The sequence below is a fragment of the Barbus barbus genome, assembly GCF_936440315.1.
Source record: "Barbus barbus genome assembly, chromosome: 25".
Lineage (NCBI taxonomy): Eukaryota > Metazoa > Chordata > Actinopteri > Cypriniformes > Cyprinidae > Barbus > Barbus barbus.
Genome location: NC_136753.1, coordinates 23804924 through 23822975, shown reverse-complemented (window position 1 = coordinate 23822975; position 18052 = coordinate 23804924). Strand labels below are relative to the sequence as shown.

The following is an 18052-nucleotide window of genomic DNA, read 5'->3' as shown; positions in this document are numbered from 1 at the left end:
ATAAAAACATGGAAATAAGAATAATAAAAACAAGGAATTTTAAAATGATATAGAAAATGATTTAAAATAAATTTAAAGAAAATGATTATACATAAAATGTATTGCAGTCAGTTCGGACATACAGCACAGTGCTCATTCAAATGCACAGTTAAACAGGTGAGTTTTGAGTCTTGATTTAAATGTTGCTAATGTTTTAGCACATCTGATCTCTTCTGGAAGCTGGTTCCAGCTGCGGGCCGCATAATAGCTAAAAGCAGACTCCCCTTGTTTTGTGTGAACCCTTGGTATTTCTAACTGACTCGATCCTAATGATCTGAGTGGTCTGTTTGGTTTATATTCAGTGAGCATATCAGCAATATATTTAGGTCCTAGGCCATTGAGTGACTTATAAACGAGTAAAAGTACTTTAAAATCAATCCTAAATGTAACTGGAAGCCAGTGTAAGGACCTGAGGACTGGTGTGATATGCTCAGATTTTCTGGTTCTAGTCAGAATCCTGGCAGCAGCGTTCTGGATGAGCTGCAGTTGTCTAATGGTCTTCTTGGGAAGGCCGGTGAGGAGACCATTACAGTAATCCACCCTGCTGGTGATAAAGGCATGAACAAGTTTCTCCAAGTCTTGATTGGAGACAAAACATCTAATTCTTGCAATATTTTTGAGATGATAGTATGCTGATTTAGTTATTGCTTTGACATGACTACTGAAACTAAGGTCTGTCTCCAGAATCACCCCAAGATTTCTGACTTGATTTTTAGTTGTTTGACCCCTAGAGTCAAGGTATGCATTCACCTTGAGAACTTCATCTTTGTTTCCAAATGCAATGACTTCAGTTTTCTCCTTGTTTAACTGAAGAAAGTTCTGGCACATCCAACTGTTAATTTCATCAATGCATTGGCAGAGGGAGTCAATGGGGCTGTAGTCATTTGGAGATAAGGCTAGGTAAATCTGAGTATCATCAGCATAGCTGTGATAGGCAATTTGGTTCTTCCTCATTATCTGACTTAGTGGGAGCATATACAGGTTAAACAAGAGCGGTGCAAGAATTGAGCCTTGTGGGACTCCACATGTCATGGCCGTCCACTTAGACTTATGCTCTCCTATACTCACATAATAACCTCTCCCTTCTAAGTATGACCTGAACCATTTGAGTGCCATCCCCGAAAGCCCGACCCAGTTTTCCAGACTCTCTAAAAGTATGTTATGATCGACAGTGTCAAACGCAGCACTAAGATCTAGTAGTACCAGCACTGATATTTTGCCAGAATCAGAATTGACGCGAATATCATTTATTATCTTAATGAGTGCTGTCTCTGTGCTGTGATGTGCTCGGAAACCAGACTGAAAATTGTCCAGGTATCCATTTGACTTTAAGTAGTTGTTCAGCTGATTAAAAACTACCTTTTCAATAATCTTACCTATGAAAGGAAGATTTGATATGGGTCTATAGTTGCTCAACATGGTGTTATCAAGATTGCGCTTTTTCAGAAGGGGCTTAACAACTGCAGTTTTGAGGGAGTTTGGAAAAGTCCCAGAAAGAAGTGAGGCATTCACCACTTCTAAGAGATCAGCCTCTAAACAGTTAAGCACATTTTTGAAAAAGGATGTGGGAAGTGTGTCAAGATAGCAGGTTGAAGATTTAAGGTGCTGTACTATTTCTTCCAAAATTTTGTTATCAATTTCTTTAAAAACACACATAGTCACTTCTTTTTGAAATTGCGGTCGAATCTGTGTGACCTCTGCATAACTTGAGGATGTGCCAATCGCCTTTCTGATATTATTGATCTTCTCAGAAAAGAAGGAAGCAAACTCATTGCATTTGCTGTCGGAGAGCATTTCACTGGGAATCTGACTTGGGGGGTTTGTCAGTCTCTCAACAGTCGCAAAAAGAGTGCGAGTGTTGTTTAAGTTACTGTTTATAAGGTTTGAAAAGAAAGTCTGTCTAGCTGTGGCTAGTTCCACATTGAAAGCATGAAGGCTGTCTTTATAGATGCTATAGTGAATTTCGAGTTTCGTCTTCCGCCACATCCGCTCAGCTTTTCTGCATTGTCTTTTCATGCTCTGAACTGCTGTTGATTTTCTCCAAATTGATTTCTGTTTCCCCGTCTTCTTGCTGACCTTTATCGGGGCAATATCATCAATAACATTCTTAATTTTTGAGTTAAATGACTCCAGGAGAAGATCAACAGAGTCTGCAGAAATGGTTGGTGTTAATGATATTGCCTCCATAAATAGCGCACTAGTGTTCTCGTTAATGCATCTCTTTCTGATAGAGACAGATCTAGATTCAGTGGTGACCGAGATCAATATATCAAAGAAAATACAGAAGTGATCAGATAGTGCTACATCCTTGATTACAATGGATGAGATGTTTAGACCTCTACTGATGAGTAAATCTAGGGTGTGTCCACGATTGTGTGTGGGTCCGTGCACATGCTGACTCAGGTCAAAAGTGTTTAAAACAGTTATAATTTCTTTTGTAGTTTTGATTTCTGCATTATCTATGTGAATATTAAAATCCCCTGCAATAGCAAAACAGTCAAACTCTGAGGAAATCATTGATAACAGTTCAGTGAAATCAACAAAGGCTGGAGAATATTTTGGAGGCCTGTAAATAATGATAAACAGGGTGCGTGGAGCACCTTTCAGCACAATACCTAGGTATTCAAAAGATGAATACTGACCAAATGACATTTGCTTGCACTGATAAACATCTTTAAACAGAGCAGCTACACCTCCACCTCTCCTAACAGTCCTGCAGACACTTATAAAATTAAAGTTAGGAGGGGCTGTTTCATGAAGGACTGTTGCACTGCAGCTGTCTTCTAACCATGTTTCATTTAAAAACATAAAATCCAGGTTGTTTGTGGTTATTAAATCGTTGATCAGAAATGATTTATTTTTAAGTGAGCGAATGTTTAAAAATGCTAACTTGATGGAATTACATTTTGTCTCTACAGCAATCTTAGATTGATGCATTATAGGCCGCAGGTTAGATGGGTTAGCCGTACGGCTTGAGAAGGTCTTAGACTTTCTATTGCTTAATAAAACAGAGATAGAGGAGGCTACAGGCACACTGGGTTCCCGCTTGTTCTGTAAACATTTGTGAATGTTGCTGCTAATATAGCGGGGACCCGACACATATCACTGAGAGCTGTTATCAGTTGTTTTTGGTTCACCTACACCAGATGGAGAGGGGTTTGGGCCTTGACGTTGTGGCAGCGGCCGGAGAGCTCTCGCAGGAGGAGGAGGGTGAGCTGGGCCTGCAGTCTTTGGTGGTTGTGGGGCCCGCCGTTTTTTAGTTGATATCTGGGGGCTTGAAGCGAAAGAGTGGGAGAGTTTGGTCCCAGCATACACCAGTTCCTCCATTTTCTGTGAGAAGCTTAGAAGTGGAGATTCTGGGGAGAGTGATAGTGTATCTGGTGAGCAGGGCTCTGGCTCTGGTGTTTCCGCTGGCTGTGAGATGTCGTTCTGGCTTCCCTGGCTGTTTTCCAGAAGGTCGTCCTTGGGTGCTGAGTCTTGGAGCTGTTGTAGTACGTCACAGTCTGCATGTGATGAGCTCTGTGGGCAGGGCTCAGCTGGTGGATCCTAATGATATATTGAGGTCTTATGAAGTGAAAAGATCGGTCTGTGCAAGAAACTGACAGCAAATTAATAACACATTTTCAATTTTGGGTGAACTATCCCTTTAAGGCCGTTAACACCAAGAATGATAACTATAATGATAAAGATATGGTTTTAAAAATCATTGTAAAATTAAAAGAATAGTTCACACCAGAACTATAAATAATGGCACAGAGAACAATATCACTGGAATCACTTTGAACAATGAACGATAAAAACATTGACGAATGTATTGGAGAATGAATTCATCCTGCTTGAAAGAGCCTGAGAATTTAAAGTGGCAGAAGACATAGCTGCAGCATATGCTTATAATAAACAATGTTATTTTGCATTGGTGTGGACACTAATATATAGTTATCGTCATCTTTATAGTTGTCCACCCTGATGTGAACAGGCCTCTATATGAAAAACTGTGATAGATGTAATTGCACATTTCATGTAATTTTTCAGTAAAATACTGTTACATTTACATTTTTTGGAAGTGAAAAAAGAACAATGCATCTTATATTTCACAGTGAAAAATGTAAATTGACATCCTTAGAATGATTGAAATAATTGTTTCCTCTTAGTTTTTCTCTCTCTCTCTCTTATCAAATACATATATTAGGTTTTTTGTTACAACTTATGTTACAAAATGTTGCATTATTTTGGTGTCATGTTTGTTACCATGATGATGTTTTGTGTTTGTGTGTATGACGGCTTCTACATATTAGTACTCGTCATAGGTACTCGTCATAAACTTTAATTATGTGGCTTTATGTTTACCACCTGTGTTTAATTGTGGTTTCAATACATTGCATAGGTAAAAAAAAAAAAAAAAACAATATTTGGCATTATATTTACATTTTTAAATAAAAAAATATTAATTTTTATATGTAAATTGAAGTTCTGTCTCTAAAACATAAAATGTTGACACTATATTTTTTTACAGTAAAGTTCTGGCAACCATAACCATATTTTTAACAGTATATCTCACTTGGGTCGAAGAAGCTTGTGACATTTTTAGGGAGATGTTCATTCGTAAATGTCAGAGATGTATTTACGCCACTGTCTTGAAAGCTAAACTGCCTCTTTAAAGAACACTAACCTGCACCCTTGACAATGCCTCAAAGGAGGCCACATTTCCATTTGAGATGGATCCTGTTTTTATTATGTGCGTTCCATAAATCTTTAATAACATGTTTCTGTATTTTTGGCACAATCTTCTGGCACAATGACAGGTCTTTGTGTTTTGCCATTTGTTGTTGTTTTGCTTATATTCTGGAGTACAAAGCTTGTATATCATAAATCATGAATGACAATGCCGTATGCATCTATGCTGTATTGTCTGCCCATGGCAGGAGTGATGGGAGAGTACGAGCCCAAAATAGAGCTTCATTTCCCCGACACCATTCCAGCTGCTAAAGGATCCACACTGAAGCTAGAATGCTTTGCCTTGGGAAAGTAAGTCCAACATGCATGCACCTGCGTCTGTGTGCGTTCTACCACCGCAAACTGTTGCCTGGGTTCACACCCTTGCTTAGCGTTATTTATTTTTATCCCACGTTATAAAATACACAGAATTTGTGATCAGCACTTCAGGTTCATTCTTAATACGATTTGCAATCTGCCACGGAAGCTTTTTACAGAGAGCTTCTCACCATAATGGCCCGCTTTGCAGAGAGCAATGACCCACAGTATTTACTCCTTAAATAGTGTGGAAATAGAGCTGCAAGCTTCTTTTCAAACGAAGAGCAGAAGGGTTGTCGTTTAAAGAGGGGGGTAATGCAGGTTTTCAAAAAGCAGGAGATGATAGCTTTTCACACCATACAAGGAGCACATCACCCCAGATTCTAACGTGAATCAGATCCATTCACACTCAGATTTTCTTAATAGCGTACAGCTTTGAAGAAATGAGGGGGAAATGGATTTTCTTACCAAAGATTATGGAATTTCACTTAGCTGGTAGAGCATGATGCTAGCAATGCCAGGATTGTGTGTCATGGATTTGAGTCTTATAACAGATCAAAATGCTTAAGTTAAATGCATGGTTAAAAGCATCTACTATAAAAGGCTGGGGTCAGTAAGGTTGTTTAATGTTTAAGTCTCTTATTTCTCTTATACAATAGAAACTGTAAAACTGTGAAACATTATTACAGTTTAAAATAATTGCTTGCTATTTTTACATATTTTACATTTTTGTGATGGCGAAGCCATTTCTCCAGTCTTCTGTGTCACATGATCCTTCAGAAATCATTCTAATATGCTGATTTGGTGCTAAAGAATCATTTCTTATTATATTCAGTGTTGATAGTTGTGCTGCTTAACAGTTTTTTCTGGATTTTTTTATTATTATTAATATGGATAGCTTGAATATATGTCACTTTAGATAAAAGCAACTGCCAAACTGATTTCCTCTTACCAAACATTACATTAAACCATAATTTTGACCTTAAATGAAAATGTGTAAATTAAAAAAGTTGTAGCTATAGAATATGGTGCTAGCCGTGCCAAGGTTATGAATTTGGTTTAAAGGCAATGCATGCATGATTAATAAAATACCTTGAATTCTTTGAATAAAAGTGTCTTCCAGTGGATAAATGTAAATACAAGATCTGCACATAATAAAAAAAACATAACTTGGATGCAGTGTATGCCACTTTGGATAAAAGCTTCTGCCAAACTGATTTCCTCTCACCGAACATTGTTAAACCATAATTCTGGAGTTAACCTTATAATTCCACAGATGGAATTCTGTGAATGAGAAAAAGTTCCTGTAGCTGGTAGAATATTGTGGCAGCATCACCAAGGTCATGAATTTGGTTCTACGGAATGCATGAATGATTAAATACCTTGAATGCTTTGAATAAAAGTGCCACATGCATAAAATGTAAAAGCAAGACCTACACATGTATAATGTATAACTTGATTGCAATGTATGTTTTTTTGATAAAAACAATGTCAAGGTAATGATTTGATTCCTAGGGAATAAACATACAGAGTTAAAAACTATATTTGCTTTAGATAAACTTCTAAAGCAAATCATGTTCTAATGGTGGCTTTGTTCCGGATTCACAGTCCAGTTCCCAAGATCAGCTGGAGAAGAACCAGTGATGTTTCCTTCCCAAACAAAGTCAAACTGAAAAATTCTAATGCCATTCTGGAGATTCCGAGTTTTCAACAAGAGGACACAGGGACATATGAGTGTATAGCAGAAAACAGTCGCGGAAAGAATGTTGCGAGGGGTCGTGTGTTTTTTCATGGTGAGTTGTTCTTATTCATTCATGATTTCTAGTTTTTATTTAATTTTTTTCATTATTAACTCTTTCCTTTTACCATTTTTTACAAACAACCTTGTCAATATATAATTTTCCTTCAATTTATTGTTATACAAATGTGTGCATTTCTTCTAACTCTGGAATGTGTCCTTTGATTTGCTGACAACTTAGCTTTGTCTCAAAACTTTACAGTAATTTGAAAAAAAATGACTGTTGCCATATGGCATTTCTGCACTGCGTTGAAACTGCAGTAATAAATCAGTTGATAAGATAGTGGCATTGGTTATGTTACTGCAGTTATTTATTCATTTGGAGGTGTTTCATAGAATGCAAATTGCATTTATGCAATAGAACATTATGATTTGTGTTTTGTCTGTAGAGAAAAATGAACACAGGATAAGTGATTATACTGTAGTTTATTTTATCTGAGATTGCAGCAGATCCAACTGTATAAATATCAGTTTATTAAAGGCAATGAATTTAATAAGTATTAGATGCATTTAAAAATCTCAAATTGAAATAAAAAAAAAAATACATTTTTATTATTTACAACTTTATTTTATTAGATTGTAAGTTTGATATGATACTATAGGTGCTATAGGTCCTTGAGTGATATAATTATGACACTTTTCAACTGTCATTATGCCACGTAAAACTGCACTCAACCTCGCTATGCCATTTCTGTCATAACTCACAGTGAGAACATGTCACAACCAGTGTCTCATTTGACTTGTGTCCTTGAGAGACATGACATTTCATGATGCACATGATTGTGACCTTCTGCAATGAGCACCTCATTGTAGAAGGTCTCAGTGGCATTCCATAAAAAGTCAAGCTTAATTTGAAATGTATGGCGTTGTTGTATTAATAGTTTTATACCCTTTGTGCCCTATAATAAAATCTAATACACACTTGGCAGTCTTTTTGGGCTTTCTGTATTTGCACTGACTGCCTAAATGCAATTTGTGCGTCTGTATTCTGTGAAACTGTAATACAATTCTGTAGGATAAATGAAAAAGGGAGTTTGCCTTGTCAAAGTAGATTTTCTGTTCCACTATTTGACTTCCTGCAAAAAACAAGCAGTTTAAAAAGCACTGGATTGGTGTTGGTCTTAAAGGATTCGTAGGTCTTATCCTGGGCCTTTTAAATTAACATTTGTGGGGAGAAATGCAATCATATGAATTTGTTAATTGAACTCAAGGCTCTGTACGTGGCAGTGGAGTGTTTGCCAGCCGAAAGGATAATAAAGCTTCCAGAAGGAGGTCAAAGGATTTGTAGCATGAAACGGAGCATGTGCCCGTATTGTGATAGAATTGACATATTCACTGAGCGTCTCACTTCAGTAGTTAGATTCATATTCACATGGCTCTTGTGAAATGGGTCGTCTATTATTTGTTTTTATAGGAACGTCAAGCATGCTCTCAGTATTATACAGACTAGCGAGTGGGTGTATGGCAAGCCATTTGGAGCTGGTGAAGCAGCTTATGTGATTCTAATACTGCAGCCTTTTCTGATAATGATAATTAATAATCAGAATTGAAAAGGGGTTCAGGGGTCACACTGTGTGATTTGAGCAATTTGAGTGTATGTGGGATTGGATTTGCAGCAAAAGTATGTTATCAAGTAAATTTAAAGGAATGGTTCATATACTGTATATAATATAACTGTGTGTGTGTATGTGTGTGTGTGTGTATTTATATATACACACTGTTCATATATACTTCATATATACTGTTATTTAATCTATGCCTCAGATTTTTTTTTTCCTTTTATATGTATATAAATTATATGCATACTGATAATATTTTTATTTAGCAAGGTTTTATTAAATTGTTTAAAATGGGGAAAGACATAAAAAACCTATAAAAATAATTATTTCAGATAAATGCTGTTCTTTTGAACTTTCATTCATCAAAGAATCATTCATCAAAAAAGAAAAGTTTTATGGATTGCATAAAAAATATTAAGCAGCATAACTGTTGAAACACACTGATGATGATAACAAGAAGGAATGATACTTTAGCACCAAATCAGCTTCTAAAGGATCATGTGACATTGAAGACTGGAGTAATGGCTGCTGAAATTTCAGCTTTGCCGTTACATAAATAAATAATTTTAAAATATAATCAAATAGAACACAGTTATTTTAAATTGTAATTATATTTTGCAATATTGCTGTTTTTATTGTATTTTTCTTCACATAATAAAGAGACTTCTTCATGACGTTAGGCTATATGTAGTTTTTTACTCTTTACTTTTACTGTAAAAAAAAGCAACCAGGAAGAGTCTAGCATCTTAGTTATTTTTGCACAGACGAAAGTCATACGGGTTTGAAACTATCCTTAGGGTGAGAAAACGATGACAGACTTTTCATTATTGGGTGATCTTTTACTTTAATTGTTTCTGTCATCAAGGCCTTTGAATTCATCAGCCTTGGGTAATATGGCTGGTCTTAATTAGCAAGTAACATTTCATTTATGTGTGTTCTTGTATCTGTCCATCATCGATCCTTCATTCATTTTTTGATTTATTAATATGCTCTCTTTCCGTAGCCACACCTCACTGGCTGCAGACGATGACGGACACAGCATTGTCCATTGAGGAGAATCTGTTTTGGGAGTGCAAAGCCAATGGGAAACCAAAACCCTCATACAGCTGGCTGAAGAATGGAGAAACTCTTATATCAGAGGTACTTTGCGGTTTCTGAAAGGCCCCTAATGAGACTGAAAGCTTTATCTCCACTTACAAGGTCAATGCAAACATAAATTCTCATTGCTGACATAAAAGTGAGGCAAAAAAGAAGCCAACAGCTGTTTAAATAGGAAAGACTCCCATCAACAAACATCAGCAGTTATAAGGCAGCAGAAAGACTCCATTAGATGTGACCTGCATTCAAGCCGAGAGTGACCCGTACCTCCTCCCCACCCCTCCATCACACATCACGTCAATCTCTCCTTGAGACTCTTTGTGCTGAGTTCAGCCCTTAAGAACAGCCGATAGGCTTAAATGTCTGCTATTCCATTAGCAGGACCATCAGCTCAACACCTCCCTACCTGTCTCACATACTTTTCCGACTGGGCGCCCATGCCAAATGAATTGGCCATTAGTATTTCACTGCTATGTTCAACATTTCTTTTCTGTTCATTGGAGCAGAGGGTCAGCATTTTTCTTTATTCTCTTTTATAACCTCCTCCACCCTCTCTTAACCCATCCTTAGATATTCAACTCCACGTACTTTGTACAATGTTAGAGTGCAGCTGTGTTGTAAAAAAAAGCCATCATTCATGGTGGAGTGCACAATATATTGGCTATCAGCCAATAGTTTTACAACAAATACCATGGTTAAGCTATGGCTAGTATAGCAAAACCATGGTTAATTTGTGGTTACTTTAGTTTAACTATTTTTTATTTTTTATTTATTTGTAGTAAAACTATGTTTAATTTCTGTAAAGGTACATATGTAATTAAAACATTATGTAATTGAGTACAATTACAAACATATCAAAAATGCATGCATTAGTTAGAGCATCTATAGTAGTTCACGTTGGCCGAAAAGCGTTGTGAAAAAAATATTGTCGGCAATCAGATATTCGCATTCGGACGGGATTAGATTTCTCAGAGGATCACTGAGTCTACCAAAAAACAGTAGGTAATTTGCTCTAGAATTATTACAGATGTTGTGTGAGAAAAACACAGACGTGGCAGATTCGGACGGGATTAAAATCGCAAAGTACATCAGTGAAACATAAATTTCTCTATCGACCCTCTGGAAAACTAGTCCCATCCAGATATTGCTTAAGTTTTTTTTTTATTATTAAAATTTATTTTATTTCAAGCAACCATCTTTTCTTATAGTTTTAGATTTAGTTCATTGAATGAAGTATCCAATACATATCTAGCAACCAGAATATCTTAGAAACTTGGCACTTGGCTCTTTTGACTTGGGCCAGTAAGCAACCATGTAATCAAGCAGCCCAGCAATGCCCTAGCAACCGCATAGCAACCATTTTACTTTGTTTGTTTTTATGTCTACAGGGCCGAGTGCAAATAGAGAACGGCGCTCTCTCCATCTCCTCGCTAAACCTCTCAGATGGCGGGATGTATCAGTGTGTGGCAGAGAACAAGCACGGCATCATTTATTCCAGCGCCGAACTGATGGTGCTTGGTACGACCTCTGTGTTTTCACTGCCTGCTTTCCATCCTTCATTTGAATGCTAAAAGTTTATTGTGTAGTCACAGCCCAGGCTCAAATTACAAAGCAGCACTGAAAACATTTGTGTGATTGAGTGCTCCACTGTAACACATATTTCCCCAATATTGATTGTGAAATTATGTCTGTGCATGCTGAAATTCATTCATTTTAATCATGACACATCGGTCAGTATTGTGCACACGAGGCCAGTTTCAAATAAATGGCGTCTATTGAAGACACGGCACAGAGCGGCACAGTAAAATGTAAGTTCTAGTTTAAGACAAATGGCCTGGAAGAAGCCAGTGGAAGTGGACAGCTCTATTTGTTAAGTCCTTTAGACTTTTCTAAAAGGCTTTCTTCCTTTTTTTTTGCCAGAAGCTGTTTGAACGTCAATTGCTGTTCATCACAGATTCCATTGAGGCTTTAAGTGTGAGTCTGAGGACCAAATCTCTCTGTCTCCTACAGCCTCTGCTCCCAGCTTCTCCCAGAATCCTTTGAGCCGAGTGCTTAAGGCTCGCTCGGGTAGTGACGTTAGCCTAGATTGCAGGCCACATGCTTCGCCCAGAGCCATTAGCCTGTGGAAAAGAGGGACCGAGATACTGCAAAGAAGCGAAAGGTATTTAGCTTTGGAGTTTATATTTTATCACACTGAAGCCATGTGAGTCTTTGTGATGCTAATAAATTATCCTTCATCTTTAGGATTTCTCTCTTCCCAAATGGGACCCTTAAGATTGCCAACGTAACTAAGCAAGATGGAGGTACTTACACATGCATCGCTAAAAACCAGTTTGGCACAGCTAGCACAACAGGAAGACTGATAATCACAGGTAAGTCACTGTGTTTTTCAGATCAACGTTAGTGGTTTAGAGCATAATGAGGTTCAAATTTGGCTTGCAACATTTTTTTCAGGTCTGGTTTTGCCACTCTTTCTCTCACCCCATTATTGACATCCCATTTCTTTTCTCTATTACTATAAAAAAAATAGCAAAAAGCCAGACAAAAGAAGCATTTTGTATTGTCCAAACAAAGACATAATGAAATTTCTTTGTTGTAAAAACATAAAAAGCTGATTCATATCTTTCGAAATAGTCTTGGATTCTTTTGATAATCATTTAGCTTTAGGACCTAAAGTAGTTTTGGAAGAATAACAGCTTTATTTTTTTTCTGTGCAGACAATACATCGTCCGGTCCACACTTATTGTTGACTCAGATACTGGATTCTTGATGGTTTAACTATGATTAGCTTTGAATGAAATGCCACATCTGGCACATATCATGATGCATTGCTTCAGCTGTTTCAAGAAATGTATTAGCCAACTGACAACTCCATTCTTCTAAGTTTCTGTTGTCACTGCTGTCAGCCTTTCAAGTCAAAAAATCACAAAGCATAAGATTTGTTTTATATAATCAAGCACACTGAGAAGTCCTACACAATGGCGCTACACTATTTCAAGACAAATGACTTTTGTTATCAAGTCTCTGTGTCTAAAAGTTTTAAGACATCTTTTCAAACTCCTATTTAAGGAATAGTTCATCCAAAAATGTTAATTCTGTCATATTTTACTCATCCTCAACTCGTTCAAAAAACTAATATTTGTGTTTTTCTTCTGTGGACCACAAAATAAATAAATATGAAGAACATACTGTACATTATTTTTAATGCTATTAGAGTGAATGCTGACTGGAGCTTCACAAAAGGACACAAAACAACGATATTTAAGTAGTCCATATGAATATGAAGTCCAATGCTGTATTTTAAGTCTGTGTGTCTTTGCTCACTGTCAGTCACTACCAGTCCATTGGAATTGGGCATTAAGTTGAACTTGAGAAGTCATTCCAATTTGTGAATGAATTATTCGGTTTGTGAACCACATAAACTGATTTATTGATTAAAAAAAATTGCATCCATTCACAGATCAAACTTAGATACTTCAATGAATTGTTCCTGTAGATTTCAAGTAGAGCATGGCACTAGCAACCAGTTATGTGTTTGATTCCCAAGTCATATACTATAGGCTACCTTAATAAAACTTATAATCAGAGCTTAACGCTAAGGATTTTTTCCGGCCAGTAATTCAAATTTTGTAAAAAAAAAAATTTCTTTAATGCGGCCCCACCACAATAGAATACAATAGAATACAATAAAAAATAATAATTATATATATAAAAAAAATACATAAAAAAAAAAATAGTTACTGTTTTCATCGTATTGGTCCATGTGACGTTGTATTCTAATCAGTAAGTCACCAAAAGTTACCAGATACCAGAAATCAGAATTTCACAATTCTAAATTCCACTTTCACTCATAGAGCAAATACTACTAGCTTAGCTAATATTACTGAAGACAAGTGAACAGTCAGCAACAAAATAAGAACAAATAAACAGATTACAAGCAATGGCACAAATAAGTACAATAGAACAATGATAGAAATGTAATAAAAAGAGCTTTACATTTTCAGGTAGGTCTAACATAAGTATTCAGGTACAGAAATTGAATAATCAAAATAACACTGCATTTTGTTGTTTTACCTACAGTACATGCCCAGTCCATAAGGTAATTATTATTGTCGAGCCCTGATAATGCTTTTGTGGCTATTTCTTGTCTAAGGAGTTTATTTAAGGAGGAAAGTCATACAGATTTGGAACAACATGAAATTGAGTAAATAGCAGAATTTCCTTTTTTTGGGGTGAATTGTCACTACTTTGAGCCTTCTGTACCTTCTTTGAATTGAGCCTTCTGTGTTGTGGAAGGTATAACATTCTCTTCTCTAGTGTTCTGTGTAGTTCATGTGCCCTCTTGCTTCAGTCTTCCACACACCCCAGTCCATGTTTCACTAATTACTCATTGTTAAGGTCATCCATAATTGCTGTAGCCATTATCCGTGTGGAATGTTATCTCCTCATTAAGCTATAGGATGAAAATTATTCCTCACTTTTATTTTTCATTATATAGGTTACGGGTTTAATCGGCAGTATTTTCATGGTAAATCAGAGGAAACTCATTAGCTTTATACCACTAAGGCCTCTGTGTGAGCCCATACGTCTTTTATAGTGTTTCTCTTTCTTCTCCTTCCATGTATTTTTCTCTCATTATGTTTTTGTCATGCACCAGTAGTTGACCCCCCTTAATGTAATTTAATTAAAATGACCTTTCCTTCACAAAGTGTCTTCAGTCAACTATGTTCTGCTCACAGAAGACATGCTGCCAATTCATTTGGCTCTTATTAAAATCCACTTTATGTTCTTCTCAAATTAATAGCCCCCATATGGAAAGTATAGTACTGTAAGTATAGTACCTAGACATTATGATTATTACAGTGATAACCACCGCTAACCCACAGCCTACTGCTCATTAGGACAACAGTAATGTAAGTAACATTGTTACAATTATTTTAGAATATTTCGAAATTTTAATTTCTGAAAAACATTGGTGCCAGCATTTTAACATTTCTAAATCAATTTATTAAGAATTTTTCTTTTTTTCTTTTTTTTTTTCCTGTAAATGAACATTTTCAAGCTGGATTTTCTGGTTTGTTTGTTTGTTTGTTTGTTTATTTTTGTTGTTGTTTTTTAGTGTTGTCAAACGATTAATTGTGATTAATCACATCCAAAATAAAAGATTTTGTTTACATAACATATGTGCACTACAATTTTTGATTTATCCCCTCTCAGTTTCTTGGTAGTTATTTAAAATTTATTTTTGGTTTATTTTAACAGATCAAATGAGGCTCATCATTGTATTAGAAATAGATTTTTTACTTCATTATTTGTGTAGAATCTTGTGATAAAAGGGTGGCTTTTAATTATTATTTTGAACTATAGTATACATTTTGTTATTTTGTTAAGTATATTTATAAATTGTATATAGTATATTTCTAATTGATTTCCATCTTAATTCTTGTTTTTATATTTATTTATTTATTTATATACATACCCTATCTGCCCTAAATAGTATTGGAAAATACTAATATCACATAGAATTTAGGATGGAAACGTCCATATTGGGACGCAGGCAATATTACCTTCTGCACTGCGATGATGGCAAAAAGTTGAGTCAAAACGGTTAATTTGCGTTAAAAAAATATGAACGCGTTAAAATTTTTTGATTAATCACATGCGTTAACGTTGACAGCCCTAATATATCTATATATATAGATATATTATGAAGCTGAATAATTAGGAAGCCATGAGTCGGGATCATGCCTATGATGCTTTAAAATGCTTCCTCTGGTGGCAGCTCACTAGATTAAAAAAAAAAAAAAAGATTGTCTTGTTATTTGCCTGGCTACAGAAGTGGTTCTCTCGCCTCAGTTTGTGTTCCAGAGCTAAACTGACAGACTGTGTTGACACTGTAACTAACAGAGCCCACGAGGATCAGCCAGGGCCCCAGCAGCACAGAGATCACGGTGGGTGAGAGCATCGTGCTGCCCTGCCAGGTGACTGCCGATCCAGCCTTGGACGTAGCATTCTCCTGGGCCTTCAACGGTCAGCCCATTGATTTCCATCAGGACGCCGACCACTTCGAGCGAGTGGGAGGGGTGAGTATTGTGGTTTTAGGGCTGCATTGCAACCTCAGCACCCTCATCCCACACCACCACCTCCAGGCATGAAAAATTTATAGGGAACATATCTCGGAAAACAGGATTTTCCTTGCTGTTTTTTTTTTTAAAAAAAGGTTTGATGTACTGTGTAGACATAATCTAACCTACACAAATCATTTATTAAAACTGCAAAAATGTCTGCAGTCTGTTTCATTATAAAGGTCTGAAATGAATGACTAAAGTACAATAAGAAATGTTACAATTATTTTTCATAATAAATAAATAAATGCTCCGGAAATGTAGAATATGATCAATTTGATAAATTACAAGAAAATCTGGCATGAGAATTTGGTACAATAAAATGCAGGTTGTAATTTTTTGGACAAATTCAAAGATAAGTTACAACATTTATTTTATCTGAGTAGTACTTGAACTTGAACTTGAACTAGGAGTTTCAAATGAATTAGTTTTAGTTATTTGTGCTCATCATTTGAATCAAACCAAAGAACCCACCATGTAAAAAAGGCCATCTTATTGAATAGATCTCAAACACAAGCACTTGAAGTACTGTAACTGGGTTTTAATCTAATCATTGTGCTGGACAGGAACAAGCCATTGGGACTTTGAATGCTCTCTCTCAAAGAGACTTGCCTGCCATTATGTCTGTAGTTTGAAATTGGATTCTTGGGATAAATTTTGCCATCTTGTTCTGGGTCATTCCATCGTTGACCTACATTGAATGTGAATCATTCAACATGTATACCAAACAGCTGCTCTCTACAGAGTGAACCAGGGAAGCAGGCCAGATCAATTAAGAGTCTTGTTCCCATTTTACCCTTCCAGTTTCACAGGACATTTTAAATCTCAGGGGAGACAATTCCTTATTGCCACAGGACTCCAATGAATTGAAATGTTGCCTCGAGAAACGCGTAGTGTTGTGTCGCATTCCATTTAGCTGTTTTGGTTTAGATTTTCCTTTGGTTGGCTGGGGGTTTGAGCAGAATAATAAACAGCTTTTGATCATTTTCTTTCAAGGATTTGAAACCTGAGCACAGGCTAAGGTTCTTTTTGAAAAGCACAGGGCCAGATGGTTCATTTGCTGGGCAGTTCATAACTTCTTGAATTTAATTCAGCAGAAAATGTTATTTAAATTATATAATACTGTATATTTAGCTTCTCTAATTTATTTTTTAAAAGTTAAATATATTATAAAACTAGTACATAAAAACATAAATATTAATATTATTTATTATAAAATGAACACTAATCAAGGTTGTTGTTTTTTTTCACCGCTTTGTCCCATTTTCATGATCTTGATTCAGGCCCCTCAAACCCACAGCCAAGCCTTGCCTTTTATTGTCATATGGCAGTGGCTACGTTAAGTTCATACATGGGGCTTCTCTCAAGGGCAATTACAAATGACATTGACATATGCAGATGTGGGTTAATATGAGATATGGTTTTCATGGATTTACACTTCCTCTGCACCCAAAGATTATGCCTTCCTTCTCAGCAGCCTCTGATGAGTGCATTACCATAATTAAACATCACCCGCTCTGCAGTCCTCTCATCCATTCCTCAAATTTTGAAATCTATCCATTGAATGGCCACTCTTTTTGATATTGATTGAGTTTAAGGCATTTTTTCATAGGAATTGAACTTGATGGAGGAAACCACAAACATAAGTTCTGGTCTTTTTTTGAGATCTTGGAGTGCATCAGATGCTTACATGTACTATTACAGTAGAGTTAGAGCTCTGTGGTTTGGGGCTGGTAGAACAATAGAGACTTCAATGCGATATACAGGATTCAGCTTGAATAAACTTCTGGATATTGTTTATTTAAAAGCCAGGGAGAAACAGGTAGATAAATTATATCAGCAAACCTACTTGAATTTAATTAATTTGTTTATTTAATTTTAGAAAGTGCTCAGTTAAAATGAGTCAGTCAGTGTCAGTTAATCAGAACCACAGAATAAGTGTTTTCTGTTTAAGTAAATATAATTAGCTTCTTTCACACTTTGTGCTTTTGTTATACTTAGCAGTGTCTTTGTTTAAAATATGAAAAGATCTTATTTTTGAAATCTGTACTAGATATGCAGATTCGTTATGATTTTAATGTGCTGTATGCTTATCTGGAACGATATTAACTCTCACTCTGCATGTGCTTTGCTCATTTACCTGGTCCTGTTTATGTAATTGTGGAAAAATTAGTATCGCCTTGCCAATTAGCCACAGTGTGTGTGTTTTACTGAGCTCCTGTGTGGCTGAGAGAGCAGGATCTGAGTGAATCCCGGAGGCTAGTCACTGAGACTGTTTATTTAGGTCCACACATATCTCAGAGCACAGCAGCCATTTTAAAGGGAGGTATGAGTGTCTGAGTTTGCAGAAATCTGCAGCTAGCAAGAGAGGGAACATCAGCATGCCTGCCTCAGCTGCATTT

The 18052-nt window shown here is 36.3% G+C and overlaps 1 protein-coding gene across 1 annotated transcript in view; it reads left to right on the top strand.

Moving 5' to 3' along the window:
- LOC306844630 (contactin-3-like) overlaps window positions 1-18052 on the top strand; it is a gene marked incomplete at its 5' end in the record, with an annotated part of 52707 nt that overhangs the window by 22639 nt on the left and 12016 nt on the right. Inside the window, 7 exons of the mRNA XM_079376898.1 lie at window positions 4962-5064; window positions 6679-6863; window positions 9431-9567; window positions 10914-11043; window positions 11536-11686; window positions 11770-11897; window positions 15433-15608. Coding sequence (XP_079233024.1) covers window positions 4962-5064; window positions 6679-6863; window positions 9431-9567; window positions 10914-11043; window positions 11536-11686; window positions 11770-11897; window positions 15433-15608 — 1010 coding nt within the window. The remainder of the gene's footprint in view (window positions 1-4961; window positions 5065-6678; window positions 6864-9430; window positions 9568-10913; window positions 11044-11535; window positions 11687-11769; window positions 11898-15432; window positions 15609-18052) is intronic.